Below are 24,221 nucleotides of genomic sequence, written 5' to 3' on the forward strand. Positions count from 1 at the left end.
TGGATTCATCCTTTGGAAAGCATGAATATCTGGAAAACTGGTGACGCACCCAATAGTTTGAAATGACTCAAATTGGACAAGAGTGCATCCACAAGCTGGCTATCATAATAATGTTTCACTAGGCAATGCAAAATATAGAATTACATCAATTAATCAGTGCAAACCAAACATAATATACAAACTTGGTCAGAATTCTATACAGCATTAGAGGAACTAGATGTTCTTGGCTGATATTTACACAGCATCAAGGCAACAGCATCCCAAAGATCACGCAAAACACATCAGCCATTGAAAGTGAGACATTTTAAGATTTGTTTCAGATATATTTACATTCGTTAGAAGTCATCTTCACAGCTGAGTGGGACTCTGGATCTTTAAGAAGTGATGGGATCCATTTCTGGAGGATTGTTGCTCCGTTCTTGTCTGATACATGATGATCTGTTGTCATTCATCCATCTTATATTCTGATTTATCCCTCTTAGAGTCATGTGAGTCAATCGAGGCAGGGGGCAGGACAAACTGGACAGACCACCAGTCCCCTTGTGGATCAACATGAAGTCATTCAATAAGCTTTATTTTCAGCACTTTCGATTTTTTGTTTGCAATGAAGTGAACAAACTACTTCAGTGTCAGTTATGAAGTGAAGTGTGCCTGTTTTACTGCCAGGTGAAGGGTTTGTTCTCTCGCTCTCTTTCTTTTTATCTTATAGTCTCTCTACCCCCCCCCCCCCCCCCCCCCCCTCTCTCTCTCCCGCTCGCTCTATCTCCTGTAGTCTGTACTCCCCCCTCCCTCCCTCTCCCCCCTCTCTCTCCCCTCCCTCCCCCTCTCTCCCTCCCCTCCCTCCCCCTCTCTCTCCCTCCCTCCCACCCTCTCTCTCTCCCTACCTCCCCCCTCTCTCCCTCTCTCTCTCCCCCTCCCTCCCTCCCCCCCTCTCTCTCAGGGAGAAGAAGGCGTAGACTTCCTCCAAACATTTCCTCCGCCATCTCTCCGCTGTCGAGCCTAAAACTTTTTGCAGGGATCTTTGTTCGGAGCAGAGTGATCCTCTTTCCCTGCCCACTCTGTCTCCCCCGCTCCTTCCTTCCCACCCCCCCACCCCCTTCTCTCTCTCTCTCTCTCTCTCTCTCTCTCTCTGTCTCTGTCCTTGTCTCTCCACCTGGTCGCTCTTTGTTTTGTTGGAAGAAGAAAAGGCGCTCCGACTCTCTCCCCCGTCTCTCAACTTTCCGCAGACATGGACTGGGGCACTGATCTCTGGGTAAGTTGTGACAGCTGAGAGAAATGCCTCCAGGAGTTTGTTTTCTTTCTGCCCTGCTATTATTTAGTTTTCTCCTCGACACATTGTGTTGTTTGCTGTTTCTTTTTCCACGGTGGGCCCGGCCAGAGTGGGACTGTTTAAAAAAAAAACCTGCAGCCAGATGATTTCGCAACTCCTGCTGCTGCTACATACCTTATCATCATAAAACCGAGGGGAGACAGAGGGGGGGCTTCACTGCTCCTTATATATATACACTTATCTGCGTTTTGTTGGCTTAAAGGTGTGTTTCAACCTTCCCACTCCTCCCAGGAAGTGCTGCAAGGCTTTCTGGTTCCAGCTGGCTTCACTGGCTTCAGGTCTTCCGTCCAGATCTGAAGCTGCAGAAGGTCACCGGTTCATGCTTCGTGTGTCTGATGTGCTTGCAAAGTATCTCAGAAAGTCACGTCATGACGTGGACTGAGAGGTGGACTGTTGCTGACTCAAGATGTCCATGAAAACATGCCTTCTAACTTTTTCCCCCCAACAGACCCATAATGGCAGGAAATGTTGTCACACCAGAAGCTTTTTGGACGTAGCGCTGCTATTTGGTGTCGGATCACATGTATGTTTCGCTCTCGGTTCACGTTGAGCTCCAGAGAATGTCAGATTTTCGTCCTCTTGAGATTTTAAGAATCTCAAGGTGAAGTTTGAACATAGTTTGTTTTGAGCGTAACTGAATGGCTTGTGGCACAGAATGGCAGGAAATCCTCCCTTTCCTGAAGCCGGGACTAGAAAGTTTGTCTTTAGCGCTGAGATGAAGTTCCAGTGTCGTTTCTGAGGGAACTAACACTTCAGATTCAAACTGATTAGTTTGATCAGGCTAGATTTATTAAGCGCTTTAATCTATACATGTGGCTTTATCTATACACCTGTTAGATCACGTGAAACAAACTTACATTTTATGACATAAAGTGATGAGGGCATAGTACAAGTACCAGCATTTTACAATCAAGAAGGAAATTCAAAACATACTGCGGTTAAAAGAGTTTCAGATAAAGTTGGCTCTGGAGACTGGCTGGGAGAGATTCTGAATGTGTTTTGTTTTTGTTTATGGACGAGATTGTGGAGCCGCTAAAACTAAATCAACTTGTTGTTCGTGTATGATTGGAGTAGTAAACAAAATGGGTACGAGGTTCATAAGATGGAAAGGAATGACTTCTATTCCAAACCTGATGTGGACCCTGAGAGGAGAATAAAACCAGTGTGACGTAGAATTCTTTATTGGTGAATGGAAATTGTCTTAAAGCAGCATTCTGGGCCCGTTGCTATTAATTCCTAGAAATTAAAATTGATTTTCAGTGAGACGATCCAAGTAAACAGAAATAGTGTGCAGATGATGCAGAATAACTTCTTTGCATTTATTCCACCCCCACCGTACATCTGTCTTCATTTGCTGGAGTCAAAGGTGAAGCAGTGTGCTGAGTTTGTGGAAAACAGATCTCTGGGTTCAAGGATTATAATTTAAATTCCTGCTACCAGACAGATTGAATACTGATGCAGAGTTGGTACACGAGCTTATCAAAACCATGGAAACTATGGAGTTATTGCTACGACGCAGCAGAACTGAATTAAGCTAATGGCTTGGCCCTTCGCGGCCGTGTCAGTTTGAAGTTAGAAAACTCACGTTAACTATAGTTCAGCGCCAAAATAAGTATCGTGACGGGTATGGATTGTTGTGTATCTTCTGGTGAAGAGTACAGATAAGTTGTTTTCCAATGAACTGAGCAGTGATTGTGGTCACGGTGTGAGTGCACACACACACACACACACACGCCTCTGTGATTGAGCCACCGTCGCACACAGACTGGGTGAGGCTGCGGTTAATGCTGCGTTTGTTAAAGAGTTCAAGTTCAGAATCACTCGTCTGCTGCTGCTTCTGCTGCTGCTGCTGCTGGTGGTGGCGTGTGGAGCTGCGTGGCGCCTTAATGTGGGGAAAGCCGTCAAAAACCTTCAGCGATAACTGAAATTAGTCAACACCCAGAACCACGTCAATAAAACTGTTTATATTCTTTAATATAAGAAAGAAAAAAAACTATAAATGGGTGGAAAAAGACTCATGAGACTTTCTGAAGGCTTGAAGTGGTCATATTGGGGTTTTTCACCCACGTTAGGAAGTGACGTCATAAGTCGTTGTGCCGCCATTTTTGGACGTCCGCGGTAACACAGCAGTTAGCAGGAGTGATAAATGAATTTTTAAGTGCGCAAGGATGTCAGCGAGCCTCACAGTGACGCTGTGCACAGCTGGGAGTCGTCTGGACGGAGAAAGTGAGCAGAGATTTGTGGATAAACTGACACAGTTGAGGACAGATGACCCATATCTGTTCCCTCCTGGTATGTTTACTGATGTTGTGAAGTGTGATCCGGCTTCTGTCCCCCAGTTTGAGTATCACGATCCCTACAACTATGCTGGTCATTCGGTGGTAGGTGCCAGTATTCGGGGTGTTATCAGTGCGTGCGTGGCCCCTTTAAGAGATGCTGGGTGTGCAGGTTGCATTACCAGTGTGTGTGAGCCAGCGAGCCTGTGTGTCAGAAGAACCATGAGAGAAGAGGGCGATCGGAGCAGGTGCAAAGAGCTTTACATGTATAGAGTTAATGGCAAATAAATGCTACAGGTGCTGAGCAAGAAACTGAGTCCCACGTCCTGCTGGGAACCGAGGGAGTTCACCCCAAAGCTGAGGGCCGCTTCAGCTCCAGAGCAGAAGTTAGTCTCCCTTCTGACTAACTTCTATGATTGAACCATAAAAACTGTCCACCCAGAAACAAAGTGCCAACCTGATATGAGATGGGCTCTGCACAGTCTGGAGGACTGGAGGTTTCCTGAGTGTTAATCCACCCGACAGCTACGCTGAAGATGCCCGTCGTCTCTGATATCTGATCAAATCATGCCTAAAGTGGGACTGTGTTTCGCCTGTTGTTTACAGTCAGGGGGACAAAATGGCGGGCCCAGTATTACCGCTTGACCTCTGACATCACGTGAAAAATCTCATTTGTTGAGTTGTTTTAGGCTCAAAAGCAAACAAAGTTTATCAATAAACCAGAGAAAAAGTAAGAATTCTCACAAGTGGTAAATGTAAGATGGCAAATGTAAAATGGCATATTTTTGAGAAAATAGTTTCACCTTTATTGAATTTACTACATGATTAATTATGGAGTAGTTTGTTTGTTATACCTAGAAGTGCTATTATTTATGTAATAGTACAATATTAGCTTTAGGACAGTTAAAAAATGATATTTATTTTTTGAGAACTGAAGTGGTGTAAGCAAGTAAAAAAATATAGAAAGAATAAAGAAAATACAACAGTATTAATTACTTCAAATTTTTTACTACAACTGTGATTATTTAGAGCACTCAAATTCACTTGCATCGACGAATATGTGTGAGATTTTAATGCCGTGCGCTCACATTTAATACATCATCCGGATGTCTATATAAAGTCCCTTCTGGTGCTTGATAACTCTTCTGTTTAGCTTTCGGCTGTACAGTCGGCCTGCACCAGAGGTGGAGAATCTGCATGGGGAGCTGGTGCGGCTCGGCTTTGCCATGACAATCCTGTTTGCCATGAGTAAAGGGACAATGAAGAGAGCACTTTGGTCAACAAACTGCTGCTCCTTTATTTTACCACGTGGTCTCCGTGAGCCACGTTTGTCTTCTTCAGCTCAGTAACCTTGTAATCGTTATGAAATTGGCCCCAATTTATCTGAAGGTAGCCGACCGCAGGCCGAGGCCCGGTGGGTCAGGCCGGCTGAGTGTGGGAGCATGGTCAGTGTACATAATAAAATAATAGAAAAAAAAAACCAACATTTTCCTTGGATTCAGGATGGTCTTAATGTCAAAGGTTGCACTGGACTATATTGTTAGTTTTGACTGACGGCTAAAAATCCATCTACTGTAATCTATTCTACTACCACAGTGGCCAGACAATCAGAAATAGAATGAAAATTTGCATTCTAGGTCAACTATTCATTTCATTAAGGGTGGGAAACACCAAACTACAAACACTCATTACTCTAATCAAGTAGTGTTTTTAGGTACTTCACTAAGTATGAACCTTACTGAAGTACAATAATTGACTTTGAATCCACTACTTTTTAAAAACACAAGTCATAAACCCTCATTTCAAATGGATATTGAAACCTTTTTTAGACGTCCTTCTTTGTAGTAAATAAGTTAACTTAAAGGAATATTCCCACGTTGTACCTACATTTGCTTACAAAATAAACTGCCATTGTGTAATTTTCATAAAATTTGTTCTTTAGGTGGGAAGTGCACTTTAATGGTAGATCAGGGGTGTCAAACACATTTCAGTTCAGGGGCCACATGAAGCCCAATTTCATCTTGAGTGGGCCCGGCGGTAAAATAGTGCCATATTATTCTTTAAATTTCGTCGCGCAGAGTATGCGTGACGAAAAAGTCTGTATGTAGTAAACAATTACTTCAGAAAATTTACAACAATGTCAACATAAAGTCAATTGTAATAAAACGTTCTGGTGCAAAATACAGTGAAATGTCAAAAAAACCTGCTGCATTATAGTGCAAACTCACCCTGACAGCATGGCTCTGAGGCTCTGAGGCTAATCATCAAGCCTTTAATAACAGCAGATCTTAGTTTAGGTCTCGGTGTTGTGTCTTCTACTTTTAAGAATTATTTTTTTGTAATCCATTTTTTCTTTGAACTTCTTCCACTTTGCTTGGTAGTTTTACCAGTTCAGAGCCTTCCTTCACGCCGATTTCTTTTAGCCCCCAGGCCTCAATTTTAACACCCATGTGGTAGACACTTTATCCAGACAAATTGAGCTGAATGTCTTCTTTTGACACAGCAATTGAATACTAGTCATGAAATAACCAACACTGAAGTAGTTTTTGATTAAAAGAAAAACCCCAAAAAACTACTTTTATATGTAGTCCATAGTCCAGAAACATGTGTCTGAGGTGAATTGATGAAATTGGATGTTTATCCGAATGGGTACGTCTGCCGCTCTCTGTCTTTTGGTGGACTGTGCTTTTGCAATGTCCTGGTATTTTCATTGTTAGTACATTTTTAAACCTCCACACTTTACTTTTTAATATCCTTGTAAACTTTATCATCTTTTTGTGAGGAGAAATTTCAGAAAAACGTCTTTCTTCAGTCGTTCGCACCGCTTTGTTGTCAGCAGCTTTCGTAAAACCACCAGCAGCTTCTATGAAGCGTTGCATACGTTTTAAAAACCACGGTCCACGGGCGGTCTGGGATTTGATCCCACTCGTGTTCAGGTGCTGGAGGGGTGGGCGTTCACTTTGTATTGTTCTATGAAGTAGATGAGCTTCACTTTCTCCCCATTGCCTTTTTGAGGTTCAGATTTAAAAAGCTGTGGTGGCCTGTTGTTTAGTTCTTCTGTTTGTTTGTGAGCTGTACTTCTTGTTAATAAATTTTTTTTTTTTAAATTTGTGTTGCTCCACATTCCTCTCAGTTTCAGGGCTTCTAACTCGCTACAGAACCAAGTAATGATCAGTTTTCCATGAAAGCATGCGCGTGCATGTATGAACAGACTGTACTGTCTATTTAAAGTCCCCCCCCCCCCCCCCCCCCTAAAAAAGGACTTTTCCTTCCTGCTGCTTCGGAGGGGGACATTGCTGTTGGCATAATCTCGCCGTGCAGCTGAAGAGAGCAGACTGCAGACGATTTCTCCTCATTGATCTGTATCTTTTTTTTTTTTTCACCCCTGTTGTGTTTTCATGAAAAGCCTTGATGGCGGTGAAGAAAACTGGAGAAGATGTAATATTGCATCATCACGTGTGGTAAAAATACAGAAATGTGTGCAAAAGAAAGTACTCTGAGCGCCATGCAGTGAGTAAGTACAGGTCCTAAAATTAATGAAACGTTCAACTTCAATAATACACAGTGCCACCTTTAAAGAGTCTTCTTTGGCGTGCAGGTAAATGTAAGCACACTCGCATGCACGCACACGATGTACTGACCGTTAGTGATGCTTCTCCAGTATGGAATCACCAGTTTAATAAATAGCAAAGACGCATCGTAGAGGAAGTTGACTCATAGCTTTGAGTCACAAATGACAGACTATAAATATCTTGATGAAGTTTTTGAATTAATTTTACTATGTCTAAAATAAACATCATATAATGTAACATAATATAAATGTAATAAGGACGAGTTAAAAGCGATTGGATAGACCATAGTGTGAACTTTAAGATAATAAGAAGCAATAAATCTAGTTTTACCCGTTCTGTAAAAGCCTTCCGTCACCACCCATTAAAAGATTACTTTGAAGACCTTGACATTGTCTTTCCCAACTATAAATCCATATATTTTATTGTGACACACAGGAAGTTGATTCATGCCAGTGCTATTGTTTTTCTTTGGAACACAAACTGCAGACTCGACACTTTGGTTCTCTGGTGCACGTTTTACTTTCGGGTCCGTGTTATTACGTGTCTGAACTCGAGTCGTCATCATTAAAGCTGAAACAAGTAGTCGCCCACTTTTGTAAAGTAAGGAGTAAAAAATATAGCTCTTTACTTCAGTACGTAAGTATCAGTTCGTCATTACATCCCTCCTGGTTCGGCTTAAAGCTTTTATATCCAGAAACAGAACCACACTAGAGAAAAATGAGACTTTGCTGTCACACAATACACACAAAATAAGGATTTTCTTTAAAATGTCTCATTGAGACGTTGATTTGTCTTTGAAAAATGTCTGAACTGGCTCACAAGCATCTTCTGGAGTCTAGGCAGGTGCGTGAACGAGAACGTCTGGGATCACATAATGTTTCTTCACCGCGCAGGGTGGGAACGAGTCCGACTGGTTCCAGGGTTTGGAGAGGCCCCTGGGACGGCCGTCACAGGGCGGCGGTTCACACTGAGCTAATGATTATCTCATTCCTGAGCTCCCTCTGTCTCACAATCAGCATTTCCTCCTCTCACAGAACATTGTGCGTTAAAGGGAAACAGGGAAACTGCACACAGACTGATATCCCTAAAGAAAGTAACGCCAGCTCTTCAGTCTTGAGGTTGTTGTTTTGGGCCCTTCTGGTTCCCCACCAGCTTCTTCACTTCCTTGTCCTCTTAATGCTTTTAGAATCATTCTCCTTTTGCTGTGTCCTCTGAGCTCTATTTTATTCAGGGCGCTGCTAACTGTGTTACAGTGTGATCTCCATTTAGCCTCCTTCCTCCACTGAGGACTCCATATCTGTGTCTCCAACACACACACACACACACACACACACACACACACACACACACACACACACACACACACACACACACACACACACACACACACACAGATAGGAGGTGGAGTCTCTCCATGTTTTTCACAAGCGACACCACAAAGGAACGTGTGTGTGTGTGTGTGTGTGTGTGTGTGTGTGTGTGTGTGTGTGTGTGTGTGTGTGTGTGTGTGTGTGTGTGTGTGTGTGTGTGTGTGTGTGTGTGTGTGTGTGTGTGTGTGTGTGTGTGTGTGTGTGTGTGTGTGTGTGTGTGTGTGTGTGTGTGTGTGTGTGTGTGTGTGTGTGTGTGTGTGTGTGTGTGTCCTTTCCTGTACGCCATTGTATTTGAGGCCTGTAGGGACAAAACAAGCAAATGTTACCTGTCCAACAGGTTTGTGAGCGTGCGTCTGTGTGTGTGCATCTCTGTGTGTGTGTGTGTGTGTGTTGAAGGCATGCGCTTATGTAATGAGGGTTGGAATGTGAAGCATTGTCGGTGCTCACCTCTTCCTCTCCACGACAATACACTTGGTGCTTCTGCACTTGAATTGTGTGAAGAGTTTTGTTTCCATTTCCTGATTGCAGGTGAATTGCAGATAAACAGTCTAAACAAACGTGGCGTTTATTTTTAACTAAACCTCAACTTATCAACAGGCATTTTAATTCTAATAACAAAGCCGTCAATATTGTGCTGACTTGAAAAATGAAAATCCAGATTGTACCGTGGCAGTATGTCCTACTGCTAAAGTGTACAACTGACCAAAGTCTTGCATATTTTAAAATGTTTGAAAATAAGTCATGGAATATATTTTTAATATATAAATAAATGTGGATTTTTATGCCACCGTGACTTCTACTGTCCAAGATATTTTCTTTCGAATGACCCCGTCAGTGATGCTGGTTTTATGTTGTATTTCTAAGTTTAAGTACATCAATCAGGGACTTTGCAAAAGAATATACAACTATTACTTTCATTTAATCATGTATTCTTTTAACTTTTTTTTTTTTTTTGATTTTGTGTTAAAGAAATGCGGAAGTTACTGAACATGGTCAATTCCCAGAAGAAGGGGCATTTGTGATTCTACATTTAATGGTTCTGCCGTATGTTTTGAGTTGAGTCCCTTTAACAGCGGCTCAGTTCACCATCTTCTGATGCTAAATATTCAATGTTTTAATTATTTACCTTAAAAATAAAAAGTCAGATAATGCAAATATATGTTGTACCTGGTGTACTATTACATTGCTTAACGCTGTGGGAAAACATGATAATATTTTTACATTTCTATCGACATCCTCGAGACCAAAACAGTGAATTGGCTGAAGAAGGAATGAGAAGATTAACCAAGAATGACAAGATTAATGTCAACTCGAAAACCCTAAAGATGCACTTTGTCGGATACCTCTTGGATTCATCCATCTGCGTCTAATTACCTGACAAAGCAATCATTGAAGTCACTTTTCAAACCAAACAAGAGCCAAATATTCACCAGCCTCTCGTGGTAAACAGATTTTATGGGGGGGATGTGTGTGGGCCCCATTAGATCCCGGTGATGATTTAATGGCTTGAACATTTTCTGGACTTATTAAAGGTATGCGGCCCTGCAGCATATCTCTGTGTCACATGTTTACTACCATCCTTGTCGCAACAGTTTGCGATGACGTCGCTCAGTCGCTGACATTCAGAGGTGACGTGTGAGATAATCTGATATGCTGGAGCTGTCATCTCAGGAGACTTACGAGTAGGTTTGCTTCGAATACCTTTGAGCGGCATCACATAAGTACAATAACCTATTTTAGAACAGTGTTTAACCGATGCAGTCCGTCCTTAACATTGCACGAAGAAGACAGATTAAAAATCAAAATGTCATTACACACACACACACACACACACACACACACACACACACACACACACACACACACACACACACACACACACACACACACACACACACGTTCCTTTGTGGTGTCGCTTGTGAAAAGTGCCCTGAAAACATTAGGGAGCAGGTTAGATGTACTAATAAATAGTAGCAGAAAAGTAGAGTGTATTTTTTGTCAGGTCTTTCTACAATGACAGAACCTTTCTCACAAAGAACTGCTTTTACCTGATTGTATTCACCTCGTGATGTATTCAGGGTTCATACTTCAAGAGATCCCGCAATTTCCAGACTATAAGCCGCTACTTTTTTTTACGCGCTTTGAGTCCTGCGGCTTAAACAATGACGCTGACGCATTTTTACGCCTAAAGAGCTTCATGCCTCCGATACATGGGCGATGCGTTCAGGTGCATCACGTAACTCCAACCTTTCTTTTTGTTTTTAAATTTGGTGGGTGCCACAAATATTCAGGTGCGCTCAATAGTCCGGAAATTACGATAATCTGAAATCTACTTCTAGTAAGGGTTAGTAGTCCAGCACAGCAACGCCAACATTGTGATTTGAGCTCTTTAAATAGATTTTCAGCAATACCTCAAATGGACTTATGTTTTGAGAGGTTTATACACACAGGCTATATATATGTGTTATTTTTAGAAGACCATACAAACTAACATCTTTAAACAGTATTCAAAGCTCTGCTATCGAGATCAACCCATCGTGACTTTGTTTTCCTGATGAGCTCAGGTCACAACTGGAGCAGCAGCTGCAGATTCATGGTCGATAACTACTTAGAATGAATATAGAAGTTATAAATACCTTCAGTTTGGATCAGTTCTGTCTAATCTGAAATGGGAAAAGAGGCCATGTGTGTTTAGGATCTGATCAGAATCCATGGAGACGACGCGTTGTTTTTCTTTGAGCCCAATGCAAAATATGTTGTTCCAGTTCTCTCAACATGTTGTCATCTCTTCCAGATCAAACTATGAACAAGGAGAACGTTTTGTGTATGTAAAAATTACAATAGAACAAGCAGAACAAACTTTGTAAATATCTTACAATGAGCAAGAAACCTAAAACGATGTTGTATATTGGATTATTTCAACGCATAGAGTAGCTACAGATATGTTACACATGAAAGAGGTCTTATTCTGTCAAATTCACTTTCTAATGGTTTTCCAACAGTAATAATTGTCCCCATACCTGGAATGACTCCCCAGAAGTGAAGAAAGTCGGTCATCTCTTTCCCTGGCTTATTTAAAAAAAATGTTTTAAAGTGTGTTGCTCCCACGAGTCAATCAGAAATCAAACCCTATATAGTGTCATCAGGGGTTTAGCCAATCCCAATTAAGGAAGGCCCTCCCTTTGACCCTCCCACAATTAGGCAGCTCTGCTCTGGCACATGCCACCATGAGAGGAAGTACTTCCTCCTCTTCCTAAGATGGACATGTGTGGGCGGAGCCAATCCAGCTCACACCCAATCAAATGGAGGAAAATCAAGGAAAAGCTGAATGTGGGGCAATACATTTTTTACATTTTTGGACCAAGAAGATCATGTGAAAGTGTTGAAAAGCTGCATAGTATGACCCTTTTAAGCTTTAGGAATGGACAATGTTATGTGAATTGACAATTTATTCACCACAACAGATGAAACTCAGAACTCAAGTTATGTTGATTTGGTTAATATTATGTCTCGTTGTCATAAAAACAGTGCAGGTCCCACCCTTAAGCCTCATGGTCACATTTCCCCTTCAAATTCATAATTCATGCTGTAGGAAGACATAACTGGACGTTGTGTCGGTTTAGACGGTCGGCTGTGTCCACATGTCGGTCTCTGGGTGTTTCTCACCAGATGTCTCCACAGTTTGTGTGCAAACAGAAGCTGAATGTAAACATGAGTCGCTCTGTCCTCTTCCTCTCCCAGGACCAGAACGACGTCATCGACAAGCACACGCAGTCGGGCCTCGACCTGGTGGAGCGTTACATAAAGTTTGTGAAGGAGCGGACGGAAATAGAGCAGAGCTACGCCAAGCAGCTCAGGTGGCTCCTTTCTGCATGATGGTTTGTTTTTAAGCTAGATGCTGAAGTTCATTTATTCACTTTTTTTTTTTTTTTTTTTTACACTGTTAAACAGGAGTCTTTCAAAGAAATATGCCAAACGAGGAAGCAAAGAAGAACAAGATTGCAGGTGAATTTTCCTATTTTTGCAAATAGTATGAATGAATTTTGGCAAACCTCTGGAAGTTTTTCTACTATGAGTTTTACAGGCTTTGTGGATTTTTCGATTGGCTCTTATGTTAATGAATTGATGATGAGGATCTTCCAGGTTTCTGAGTTGTATCACGAAGGATTCCAGAACGAGAAATATTTTTTTTTTTTTATCAAGATTAGACCCATAAAACACCTGTTTGATATATTAATTTAATACTTGTGTATGTTGATGAGAGTCTGAATTTAATTAAATTTTATTGTAATTTATTTTTTAATTCATTTTAATTTATTGTCAGGTTATTATTTATTTATTTATTTATTTATTTATTTATTTATTTATTTATTTAACATGTTCAGTACGAAGTTTAAAATATGCTATATGCAAATGAAGAAAAAACACACCATCTGCATATAGTATAATGTAGCGAATATTCAGGGAGAAAACAGTCCCTTTATTTACATTTTACTTGTTAGGAATACGTGTGTATGTCCTTGGATATACTTAAGTGGGACCAGTTGACTGCAGGGGTAATGTAGTAATAATAATACACTACTGTGCCCAAACTACTCGCTGGTTTTATTTTGTGTTTAATTAAATCCCAAAAAAAGAGACGTTGTCAGGCTTCAGCAGATTTCTTTCGCTGATTCCTTTTGAAACTAAGAACCTTTTAAAACTGTCTTGAACAAGCACATGCTGGTTAAATGATGTAACCCTGCATGTCTCTGGAAAAAACATCAGCATCCCCCCTTTCGTATCTGCTCCCCGAAGAGGACGTTGAAACAAGTCTGCCAGATTGTTTCAGCATGCTAACATTTGGGGGTTACATTAGATCAGATAAAACACGGTTTAATCCTCCATCACTTGGCTCTCGTCGCTGGATCTCTGCGTATTATTGCTCCACAGACGGCACCTCGGCATGTTGCGAAACGCCGAGTTGCACGGGCCCGCTGGACCGGTGTCAGCTGTGACTGGGAGGGGTTTTACTCAGCGTTAGTCCGTGCTATGTTCAGCTTTCAAACCCCCCCCCCTTTTATTTTAACTCCCTTTCTTGTTGCAGATTCAGCAATCACGCGTCGTTCCAGGACATCCTGAACGAGCTGAACGATTACGCCGGGCAGCGGGAGCTCATCGCTGAGAACATGATGACCGGCATCTGTGTGGAGCTCACCAAGTTCCTGCAGGACTTCAAGCAAGAACGCAAAACAGTGAGAGAGGGAGGAGGTTTTGGAGGAGGAGGAGGGGTGAGGGGAGGGGGGGTAGATGGGCTGTGGTTCGTCATTTTAAAATGTCAACTCTTTCCTCCCCAGCACCTGGCCGACGCCAAGAAGGCCCAGCAGAATTTAGAGAGCAACTTTAAGCATCTAGAAAGTGTAAGTCCTTCACCTTGTTTGGAAAAGTCCCTCCTATTAACTCAACTTCATTTTACAGGGTTTTTTTTTTTTTTTTTTTTACTTTTTAGTTGAAATATGTTTCAAGGCAAATAATTAACTTAATTATTGCGTCTCTATTCATGCCAAGAAATCATCTAATCATTATTTGAAGGTTGTTAATTGATTGAAATAAGCTCTGGGTGTTCAGGTTGTGAATAGTCTGGCTGACATTCACAGCATTTTTCAATAATGGCCATCTCACTTCTTGGTATTCATTCCTGTTTTTACAGATGTTACACAATGTCACTTTAATACTTTAATGATGGCTTATTTTTATTCTTTAAACCGGGGACAGTTTCATGACTAATGCATCAATTTACTGTAATGTTACTGCTTTTAGCCGTATCTGATAACTATTATGAAACGGAGTCGGAATAACTAAAGCTTGTTGTTTTTGTCGTGCGACTTTGGATACTGTGGTCGAGCTGATGTCTCTTCCCTCAATGAGCAGATTCAGTGAATAAGCTTCAGCTAAATTCTCTAAACAGTTGCTATTTCACTAATCTCCTCTTACTGGAGGAGGATCTCCTTAATCCCGAATTTACTCTGGAATATGTTTCACTTAAAGCAGCATTAAAATTAGCTTGTACCTCCAGTAACTTTACCAGCACTAAATAAACGTGGGTCCAACTTTGAAACTTAAGTGAACCTGAATATTAAATTAGTGATTGTCAGCTATGTGCACAATATGAAGACATCTTAAGTACTTTTCAAACAGCCGACTGGAAACTGTTATCAAATACTGCGATTCACCAAAAGTAAAAAGTTAGAGCTCAGTGGACACTTCTTGTAAATTTACTCCGAACGTGTTACCCAAATGTGTACCCTCAACAAGTCGTGTCCTGAACGTATGCGGAGGAAAACTTTAAATGGACTGTTCTGTGGTTCTGCAGATATCCTCATTAAAACACGCTGCTACTGGTCAGAAGTTAACCCGTGTGTCTCCTGACTGGTTACAATTCGTAGAATGTGCTCTGCGATTCAAATTGTGTCCATTCGTCTATTATCGGTACGTTCTCACAGTGTGAATGCTGAAGTAGTTTCCCCGAAGTTGGTGGAGAAGAAGCAATAAGACAAAAAAAATGATGTTTCACAGTCTTGCAACTTTTGGGAACTCTGCAAAATATAAGAACTTGGTGTCGAAGAGTTTAATTGTAGCTTGTGAAGCATTCTGTGGATTGCTTTAATGCTGTACATCGACTTAAACTGCAAAGATCAGCAAAAAAGGAAACCGTAAACTTATCGTAGCACAACAATTATATTATTATTTGTAATTTCTATAAAGTGGGCCTTCAACACACAAACCAAATGTGTATAATCAAGTTTCACTGGTTTTCATTGAATTTGTGACCGCGTTACAATAGTTTACTTTTTTCAGATCACTGTTAATTTTTAACTTTGTGAACTTCGACACTTTCAGTGGCTGTAGGAAGTATGTATACTAAACACAGTAACTCTTAACTTTTTCCCAAGTGTGCCTAAGGTGTTTAGGAAAAGAAAAATATCATAATCTTGAATTTCTTTGCATGTTTAGTTCCTCCATTCCCTCTGTCGGGGACTGGTAACACCACAAATACTCGGAATAGTATTAAAAGTGTGTTTGTGCTCGTGTGTTTCTGCCTTGCAGACAAAGAAGCGCTTCGCGAAGGAGTGGGCAGAGGCGGAAAAAGCTACACAGCAAGCAGAGAAAACAGAAAATGACCTCAATGCCACCAAACTGGACGTGGAGAAAGTACATAAACATATAAACACTTCACTTCCACAACTGAGAGCACTTTTTTTTTTTTTTTTTAGAAGAATGTTCTTAGTCCCCTAAAAGTAGTCCTTGAACTCATCGTCTGTGTCTCTCACACCTCCTCCTCCTCCTCCTCCTCCTCCTCCTCCTCTCTGCATCTCTTCCCGCATTCCCCTTTACTTTGCATTTCGTTTTGCATCCCTTCAATTACGACTCACTCTTGCATCCTGTCACTCTCTCTCTCTCTCTCTCTCTCTCTCACTCTCTCTCTCTCTCCCCCCCCTCCTTCCATCCATCCTTCGCTCTGAAGGCCAAGCAGCATGCCCATGCTCGCACGCACACGGCGGAGGAGTGCAGGAACGACTACGCAGCCCTGCTGCAGAAATACAACAAGGAGCAGAACTTCTTCTACTACACTGAGATACCACAGATCTTCAATGTGAGATGCTCGGAAACACACACACACACACACACACACACACACACACACACACACACACACACACACACACACACACACACACACACACACAACCTGCAAATGTGTCAAAACTGTCAGATAAACCCTGGTGTGCATGTGAATGTGCACAGTATAAACCAGTGCGACTGCGATTAAATCCAAAACCAAAGCAGGCTGTCGCGTGCGTGTGTGTCCAACAGAAACTGCAGGACATGGACGAGCGCCGGATCAGGCGGCTCGCGGGGGGCTACTCCCAGTTCTCGGACATCGAGAAGAACGTGCTGCCAATCATCTCCAAGTGTCTGGAGGGAATCTCTGCGGCAGGAGGCAAGATAAATGAGAAGCAGGCAAGTGGGGCTTGTTTGTGGCGTTTTGTCAGTCATTTCTGTTTAGCGTCGCGCCGCCTCTGATCTGACTGGAGCTCAAGAGCGACGCTCAACTTCGTTCTCGTGTCTGAAGGCCTCATGAAAGAGACTCCAGATTGACACTTCAGCCTGTGTGTTGCGTAATACCAGTAAGACACGGTAAAGTAGAGCAGGCATGTCACAGATTTATGATGTACAAAGAGAGTTCTACTGTTTCAAGTTGATATGCAACAAGATTCAACATAGCTTTTCAATTTGATGGAGATTTAGGATCCACCTTTGAGTAAATAAGAAACTTTTTACAGGAATAACTTGTAGAATCACACTCCAATAATAGCTTTCTTGCATTTATGTGTCTTTAAACAGAAGATAAATGAACCGATACACCATATTTGAGGTAGTTTACAGCCTGTAGGCCACATACCGAGAATTTACCACAACAACAACAGAATCGGATTAAAATTACTGCACGTGGTGCACACAATACAACTGTTATGCTTCTTATTGTGATGTACATAGTTCATGCGTGAGAGCTCACGATTGTTGCCATGCAGACGTGGTTCCAGTCAGAGGAAAAGGCCGTGTGTGTTTAGTTCATGTGGAATGAATTGTTGCGTTCAAGGACTAAAGTTGTCACCGGTATTATTACAAAGAAACGTGCTGAGAAATAAAAGTTTTGACTGATGCAGAGCGACAACAGTCGCTTGTCCAAAAAATGTACCGCCCTGCGTTTCATCGAGGGATGGAGTAACATCAAGTAGAATTGAGTTCAGCCGATGACTCGTCCCTCTTCGGCAGTCCTAGTTTGGCATGTGGCCCCTCGGGAAATTAATTGCCCACCCTGCCTTAGATCCCAGATAAAACTGTGCAAATATATCTTAATATTCTATTATTAAAGGAATAGTTGGACTTTTAGCAAGTACATTTAGTGGCATCAAAACATTTTTATTTTTTTAATGAAGCCATCATCATATAAGTTGATCTAGTGTCTTTGACTTAGAGTCTGTTATTAATCTTTCTGCGTTTGTTGCTCTTTGTTGTGAATGGTTCTCCCTGCAGGACTCATTACTGCTCATAGAGCAGCACAAGTCTGGCTTCGAGCGGCCCGGAGACGTGGAGTTTGAAGACTACACCCAGGGAATCAAAGCGGCAACCTCGGAGTCGAGTCTCAACCCACCGAAAGTGCGCGCCAAGCTCTGGCCTTTCAGCAAGAAACACAAGGTGAACTCGACTAACTTCATTTTCCGTTTGCGTGAAAACTCAACGCGGAGTTTTCGGAGCCTCTCCCCTTTTTTTTTCTTTTCTGTCTCTGCCGCTCGTTCTTCTGCTAACCTGAAAATCCTCCCCGCCCTGTTCTCCAAATGTGGCTGAAGTCGTCTGGATTAACACGAGAGGCTAAAATGATCCTCTCCTTTTCTATTTTGTGTAACTGTGTAAGATTGAGTGGCATCTAGCGTCGAGTCTGCAAACTGCAAGTAGCACAATAACACTAATTCATCAGCCCTGCTTGAGTTATGTAGAACAACGGTCCTCGTTAGAAGATAAGCTTCTGTGTGGGACACGTGCTTCATGGAGTTTTAAATGATAATATCCTCTAAATGAAGTACGGCTGGGGAAACTTTCGGTGTAGACAATCAATCAGTCTTTATTTCTTTAACACTCAAAGTGCTTCACATCAACTGACAGAATATTTGCCAGCATACACACCTCTACATATAGCTTGCAGAAATATAAATATTTTTTCCACATTTTGTCACATTACAGGCTTAAATGTAAATGCAATTTATTTATTTTTTTGTTTATATTGGAAGCCATTGTATATTTATTATTTGTTTGATACGTACACTCAGAGAAAACACACAGATACACACAAGCAAACATCCACAGTAAGGTAAATGAATGCAATTGAATGGGACATTTAAATATTTCTAAAACATATGAACATTTTAGATAATCTTGTAAAATAGCCTCTATCCTGATCAGGACACCAATAGCATACCAGCTTGTATTGAGAGTGACTCGGGTCATTTTATTTAGCCTAAACGACAACAGAATATCTTTAAATATGAAATGTTTCACATTGGACTCGTTTTGTTTTTTTGAAGAAGAAAAAAATGTATCATTGATTATTAGTTTAAGAGGCTGACAGCATATGAATGTGAGTATATTTAAAAACATAGCAACAGAATAAAGACCTGGATAAGTATATTAAAAATATTTAAATGTGAGATTAAAATAAACACAAGTTAGGAAATAAAATAGTTAAAACATTTATAGTAGAAATTGTTTACTATTTTAAAAATGTGTAATATTTCTGTGACACACTTTAAAGTGACTGTCATTAATAGGATATATTGGTCATTTTATTTTATTTTTTTTCTATCAATAAATCCAAGGACAAGCCTTTGAATAAACTTATTTTTCTTAATACATTTCCTATTAAAAAAAATTCGGGATTTCACTCTGAAAGAAGTAAAGAGTGTGTTAGAGCCACAGATAAACCCACATTTGCTCTTTTTTTTCTTCTTAATAGAAATAAACGTATAGGTCAGCAGAAATGGCACATTTCACTTTTCTTCAAGCAAATCCATGAGGAGCAATCACATTACATCCCGTTGCTTTGGATGAATTTGATGCGTGCAATCATCGGCAGTTAAATCCATACGAACCGCTACTGTTGACCTTTTATAGGAGCGCAAATTGATGCTCACTCGACTCGTTATAAAGCAAAAATACAAACACTCACATTCCAGTCATGTCTCATCCCTCTACCTCGTTGCCCTGAGGGGCAGTTGTGATTCCTGTGTACTGCACAGACTTGCCCCAGACACACACTGCTGCACGTCTTCCTCCTAATCTGTTATCACTGAAATCTATCTATCTATCTATCTATCTATCTATCTATCTATCTATCTATCTATCTATCTATCTATCTATCTCTCTCTCTCTCTCTCTCTCTCTCTCTCTCTCTCTCTCTCTCTCTCTCTCTCTCTCTCTCTCTCTCTCTCTCTCTCTCTCTCTCTCTCTCTCTCTCTCTCTCTCTCTCTCTCTCTCTCTCTCTCTCTCTCTCTCTCTCTCTCTCTCTCTCTCTCTCTCTCTCTCTCTCTCTCTCTCTCTCTCTCTCTCTCTCTCTCTCTCTCTCTCTCTCTCTCTCCCTCTCCCCCTCCCTCCCTCCTCCCGTCATCACCAGTGGCGTTTTCTCCGTCTGTCGCCTCCTTGTTTTTTCTTCCCCCTCATCACCCGTTCGCCCCTCCATCCAGATGTAGCTGGTGACTGTTGACGTGTTTCTCATGCGGCGTGTTTGTTATGAGCCTGTCTCACGCTCCGTCTTCATCTTTCCCTGTCCAGATCGCTCATGTGGAAAAGCAACCGGTAATACTCCATGTTACATCTTTTTTGGAATCTGGTGCTGGATTGTTTTCAAGGGAAAATACTGTTTGAAGAGTAACTCCACTCTAGATTAAGCTGCACTGACCTCTGTGGATGAGATGCAACGGTTTTATGCCAATTATGTAGAAACTTCCACGATTTTATCCCAAATGGACATTTAAAGATTATATGCAGCATGAAGAGCAGCTTTTCCACAGATGTTATTTATCTAGGTGTAGTTACTCTTTAATTAAGCGAATCATTAAGGCAAAATAAAAGTTTTTCTTGGTGCAGGTTAACTCATCCTTTACACTTTTATATGGAGTTTGCAAGCCATATTTTATATTATGTATTTAGAGGAGACTTTTTTTTTCTTCCTCTTTAGTGGTTTACTTTTCAAAATGTTACTCTTTTCATATGCTAATTTATCCCCCCCCCCCCCCCCCAAATATATATACATATGTATAAAAATCCAGGAAAAACCATCAATCTGTCCACTTTTAATTTAACTTTCTCTTTCCCTCTAAGGCTTTTTGTTTTGTGTATTCACCCGAGCTTGTTGAGAACTGAAGAAACTCGACATTAGTCACCTGCAGAGAACCAGGCGCTGATTACATGACGTAATAGCATATTTTAGTTGACACAATGTTAAAACATTTTGTCAAAATGAATGAGTCAGATTTTTAAATGCATTTTGCATTTGTTTTTCAGTCTGTATTAACAAAAAAAGGAATTATTCATGGTGTATGTTTTAATAGAGTGCAAAGTACAACGTAAAGTTGTTGTTTTAGTGACATAATCCAAAGATGGTTTAATTTATGGCGCTTGACAGAAAGGATGGGGTTGGAAAGAGGGACAAACTGTGACGTTAACTTGTCCGCTGCTCAAGTATCAGCGACGTACGCTTGCATTTTATTGTGCTGCCGATGACGTGTCACCGCTAACAGCCCGGGCAATAACATGGATTCTTGTAGGAAGGAGGAACACAAGCGAGGCAGATTATGTGTTAAATGGTTTTCAAAGTACCTGCTGTATCTGGAGCTGGGCCCCAAGTTTGAACACACCGGCCACTTCCTGTTTGCTTTTCCTTCACTTCCTGCTCCAACTCGGCCCTCGAGCGATTTCAGCTGGGTGAAGGTTGAGTGATGGTGGAGTCATCTCGCATGATGCTTCGTCTCTTAACAGTTTATGTTTTGTGTTTGTTTTAAACTTAACTCACTGGTTACTGTTGAAGTGTTTGTTATAATCCTGTCCTGTCTTTCTCTGTCCAGACAACTCATGTGGAAAAGCGTGTGGTAATACTCATTATTGTTACATTATTGGATGTGGTGCTGGATTGGTTGCAAGGGAACATGCTATTTAAAGAGCCACTTCACACTGGATGAAGCTGGACTGACCTCTGCGGATGAAATGCATCAATGTTATCCTTTTAGTAACTGCTAATTTCCCCTTGGTGGCCTTTAAGAGTACTGCAACAATTACAGCAACAACAAAAAAAATGCATTTTTTCCACAGACATTATTTATCTGGGTGCAGTTGCTCTTTAATTAGCTGTCATGAAGGCAACTCAAGAGTTTTGTCATTGTGCAGGATCTATCATCATCTTTTTAGCGATCTGTCGCAGCTTTTTCCTCTTATGTGAACAAAATGAGCAGCCAGACAGATATTCAGTACTGTGAAAAAAAAGTTCTGGCACGTGTCATAAAATGTTGCATCGTGAAGACACTCGACAATAGAGGTGTTTAATTTGTTTCATGTAATGCAATACAAAGGGAATGAACAGAAGAGAAATCAGCATTCAGTGCATCAGCACTTCATACCAGCACTTCATACCTTAAACTTTACACAGTACTGTATAACGTTTCATTCCAGGCTGGATTTCTTTCATGTTTGAACATTGCAACCACAAACGATCTCCAAATTACCTCAAAAGTTGGCTTCAATGAATTTGAATTTACTGCAGGGCTGGGGAACATTTGGGTTGACATTGGAAGCAACTAAAAGATAAGCAAAACGGATCAGATTTTAAATGCGGCAGTTTCTACTGTTTGCCCTCTGGAGCCGTGCCGAGTTTTAACACACTGACCACTTCCTGTTTGCTTTTCCTTCACTTCCTGCGCCAACTCGGCCCTCGAGCGATTTCAGCTGGGTGAAGGTTGAGTGATGGTGGAGTCATCTCACATGTGTCAGACAGGCTCTCTCGCCGTCTCAGCTGTTTTATCGGTGTGTAAACGTGTGTTTGTTATAAACCTGTCTCACACTCGGTCTTCATCTTTCTCTGTCCAGACAACTCATGTGGAAAAGCGTGTGGTAAAACTCATCGTTGTTACATTTTTGGATCTGGTGCTGGAATTTGGCTTTAAAGGAATATGCTTCATAAGGAGTGACTGTATAAAGGATAAAGCTGCACGAACCTCTGTGGATAAAATGCATTGATTTCATCCATTTAGAAAATTCGTCAATCAAAATCATTTGCAATCTGAAGAGCATATTTTCCACAGATGTTATTTATCTCGGTGCAGTTTCTCTTTAATGAACCACCATAAAGGCAAATAAAGGTTATTTTTAATGGTACAGGATCTAACATTATGTTTTCAGGGATGGGTCACAACTAACCTCTAAACAGACCATATCTTTTTCTGTGATGGCGTTCAGACTTATTCCTACTTTTCTGTTGATTAAAACCATGACACAGAAGGGTCAACACAACTGCGTAAGCCACAACGCATCAACAAAAGCCATGACGCAAATGCAAAGGCCGCAATGGACGTTAACCCACATGTGAAGTGCACAGCGGTCAGGAGAACAGGCTTTGTTTCTGGGGGACAATATTTTCTGCCGGACCATTTTAACTCCGCGAGAGTTTAATGAAACGTGAGTAAAACGCTTCTGTTCGATGACTGCGATTACTTACAATCACCTATTGTGATTGTTTCACTTACGTCTCATTAAACTCTCCTGGAATTTAAATAGTCCATCAGAAAATATTGTCCCCCGGAAACTAAGTCTGTTTTTCTGACCGCTGCGGCTCACTTCCGTTGTGCGTCACCTGCGGTTGTGGCCTTTCGTTGACCCTTCTGGGCCACAATAAGATTTTCATTTGAGAGCAAACTTGAGAACAAAACGGTCTCATAATAGTTGCCGTGTGACATTTACTACAAACTGCACCAAATATTTGGACATGGTTGGTTGTTTGATGTTTTTCTATTCTGATGTTTACCACAATGTGGTAGTGGCTCCGGACATGTCGGGCTGTTTAATTAACACATTCAGAAACATGTATGGAGCAAAAACTAAAGCAAAGTAGATTTTTTTTCTATGTAGCTCATGTTTGTCACTCGCCGTTTTAAAAGTCTGTCTATATCTTGGTTGCTCTTCTTTCACTTCCTGCTTCAATACGCTGGGTTTAGTTCAAGTGACAGGACGATGTGGAAAAAACAAGATCCAGTCTTTTCAGCTTCTTGCTCCCTGATGTCGTCATGTTGTTTAATAAGTGGACAAACTCATCGTCCAGGTTATTTACATACAATCGGTGTATTCAAAGTACTGGAAATTCCCATGCTGCCTAATGTAGATTCAAAAAGGCAAGGATTTTCTCTAATAAAAGATTAAACTTATTGGTTACAAATGCAAATCAAAAGATTTGAATGTCGATTCAGATTGAGGGAGGCACGAGTAGTGATTTATGATTTTAACATTAACAAAGTAGATCATGTGGAGATAATTTTATGCAAATTTTAGTACGATTACATATTAAGAATACTCATGAAAGTCACAGTTACTCTTAAACTGGTGCTTGAGTCACATTAATGCGAGTACTTGTCAAGAAAAAGTTCCTCGTCGGGTTATTTCAGTCAGACCTGCCTAATGAAAGGAAGTGAAGCGATTATTGATAGTGACGCACACAGCAGAGACGTCCTCACTGTTCCTCTCGTCCGGATATACAGAGAATCTGGTGCATGAGGGTTTCTTAGAAACATTGTCTTCTCATCCAGTAGGCTTTTTAAATCACTGACATTACGCTGATTAATCATAGCTCATTCAATAATTACACAGTTACTGGTGTTTTGAGTTTTATAGCCGTAACAGGTTGTGACGCTGCTGCGTCTTCCTGTCCTGTTCAGTGGAGCAGCTGTTAGTGACATTAACGTGCCTCATCGGTTCCAGACATGTGTTTGCAGAATCTGAATAAACATTATCTGGCCAGTTATAGGAGCTTCTGCATTTTGGTACTTCATCTGAGCTATTTAGTTGCTTATTTTACTCATTTGCGCATTAGTCCTTT

The 24,221-nt window shown here is 41.1% G+C and overlaps 1 protein-coding gene across 4 annotated transcripts in view; it reads left to right on the forward strand.

The window, feature by feature from the left end:
* Positions 1–928: 928 nt before the first annotated feature.
* The window catches only part of trip10b (thyroid hormone receptor interactor 10b), a 28,485-nt gene continuing 5,192 nt past the window's right edge, over positions 929–24,221 (forward strand). The window contains exons 1-12 of one of the 4 annotated variants that reach the window (XM_080463500.1): positions 990–1,252; positions 12,290–12,405; positions 12,500–12,553; positions 13,635–13,782; positions 13,885–13,947; positions 15,635–15,739; positions 16,053–16,181; positions 16,403–16,549; positions 17,627–17,788; positions 19,916–19,939; positions 21,208–21,231; positions 22,223–22,246. In XM_080463500.1, coding sequence (XP_080319626.1) covers positions 1,229–1,252; positions 12,290–12,405; positions 12,500–12,553; positions 13,635–13,782; positions 13,885–13,947; positions 15,635–15,739; positions 16,053–16,181; positions 16,403–16,549; positions 17,627–17,788; positions 19,916–19,939; positions 21,208–21,231; positions 22,223–22,246 — 1,020 coding nt within the window. In that variant the 5' untranslated portion in view covers positions 990–1,228. Of the gene's footprint in view, positions 1,253–12,289; positions 12,406–12,499; positions 12,554–13,634; positions 13,783–13,884; positions 13,948–15,634; positions 15,740–16,052; positions 16,182–16,402; positions 16,550–17,626; positions 17,789–19,915; positions 19,940–21,207; positions 21,232–22,222; positions 22,247–24,221 lie in introns of all 4 variants that reach the window. The other 3 variants (XM_080463501.1, XM_080463502.1, XM_080463503.1) reach the window with 3 other exon arrangements.

This window comes from Lipophrys pholis (assembly GCF_963383615.2).
Source record: "Lipophrys pholis genome assembly, chromosome: 5".
In the NCBI taxonomy this organism is placed as follows: Eukaryota; Metazoa; Chordata; class Actinopteri; order Blenniiformes; family Blenniidae; genus Lipophrys; species Lipophrys pholis.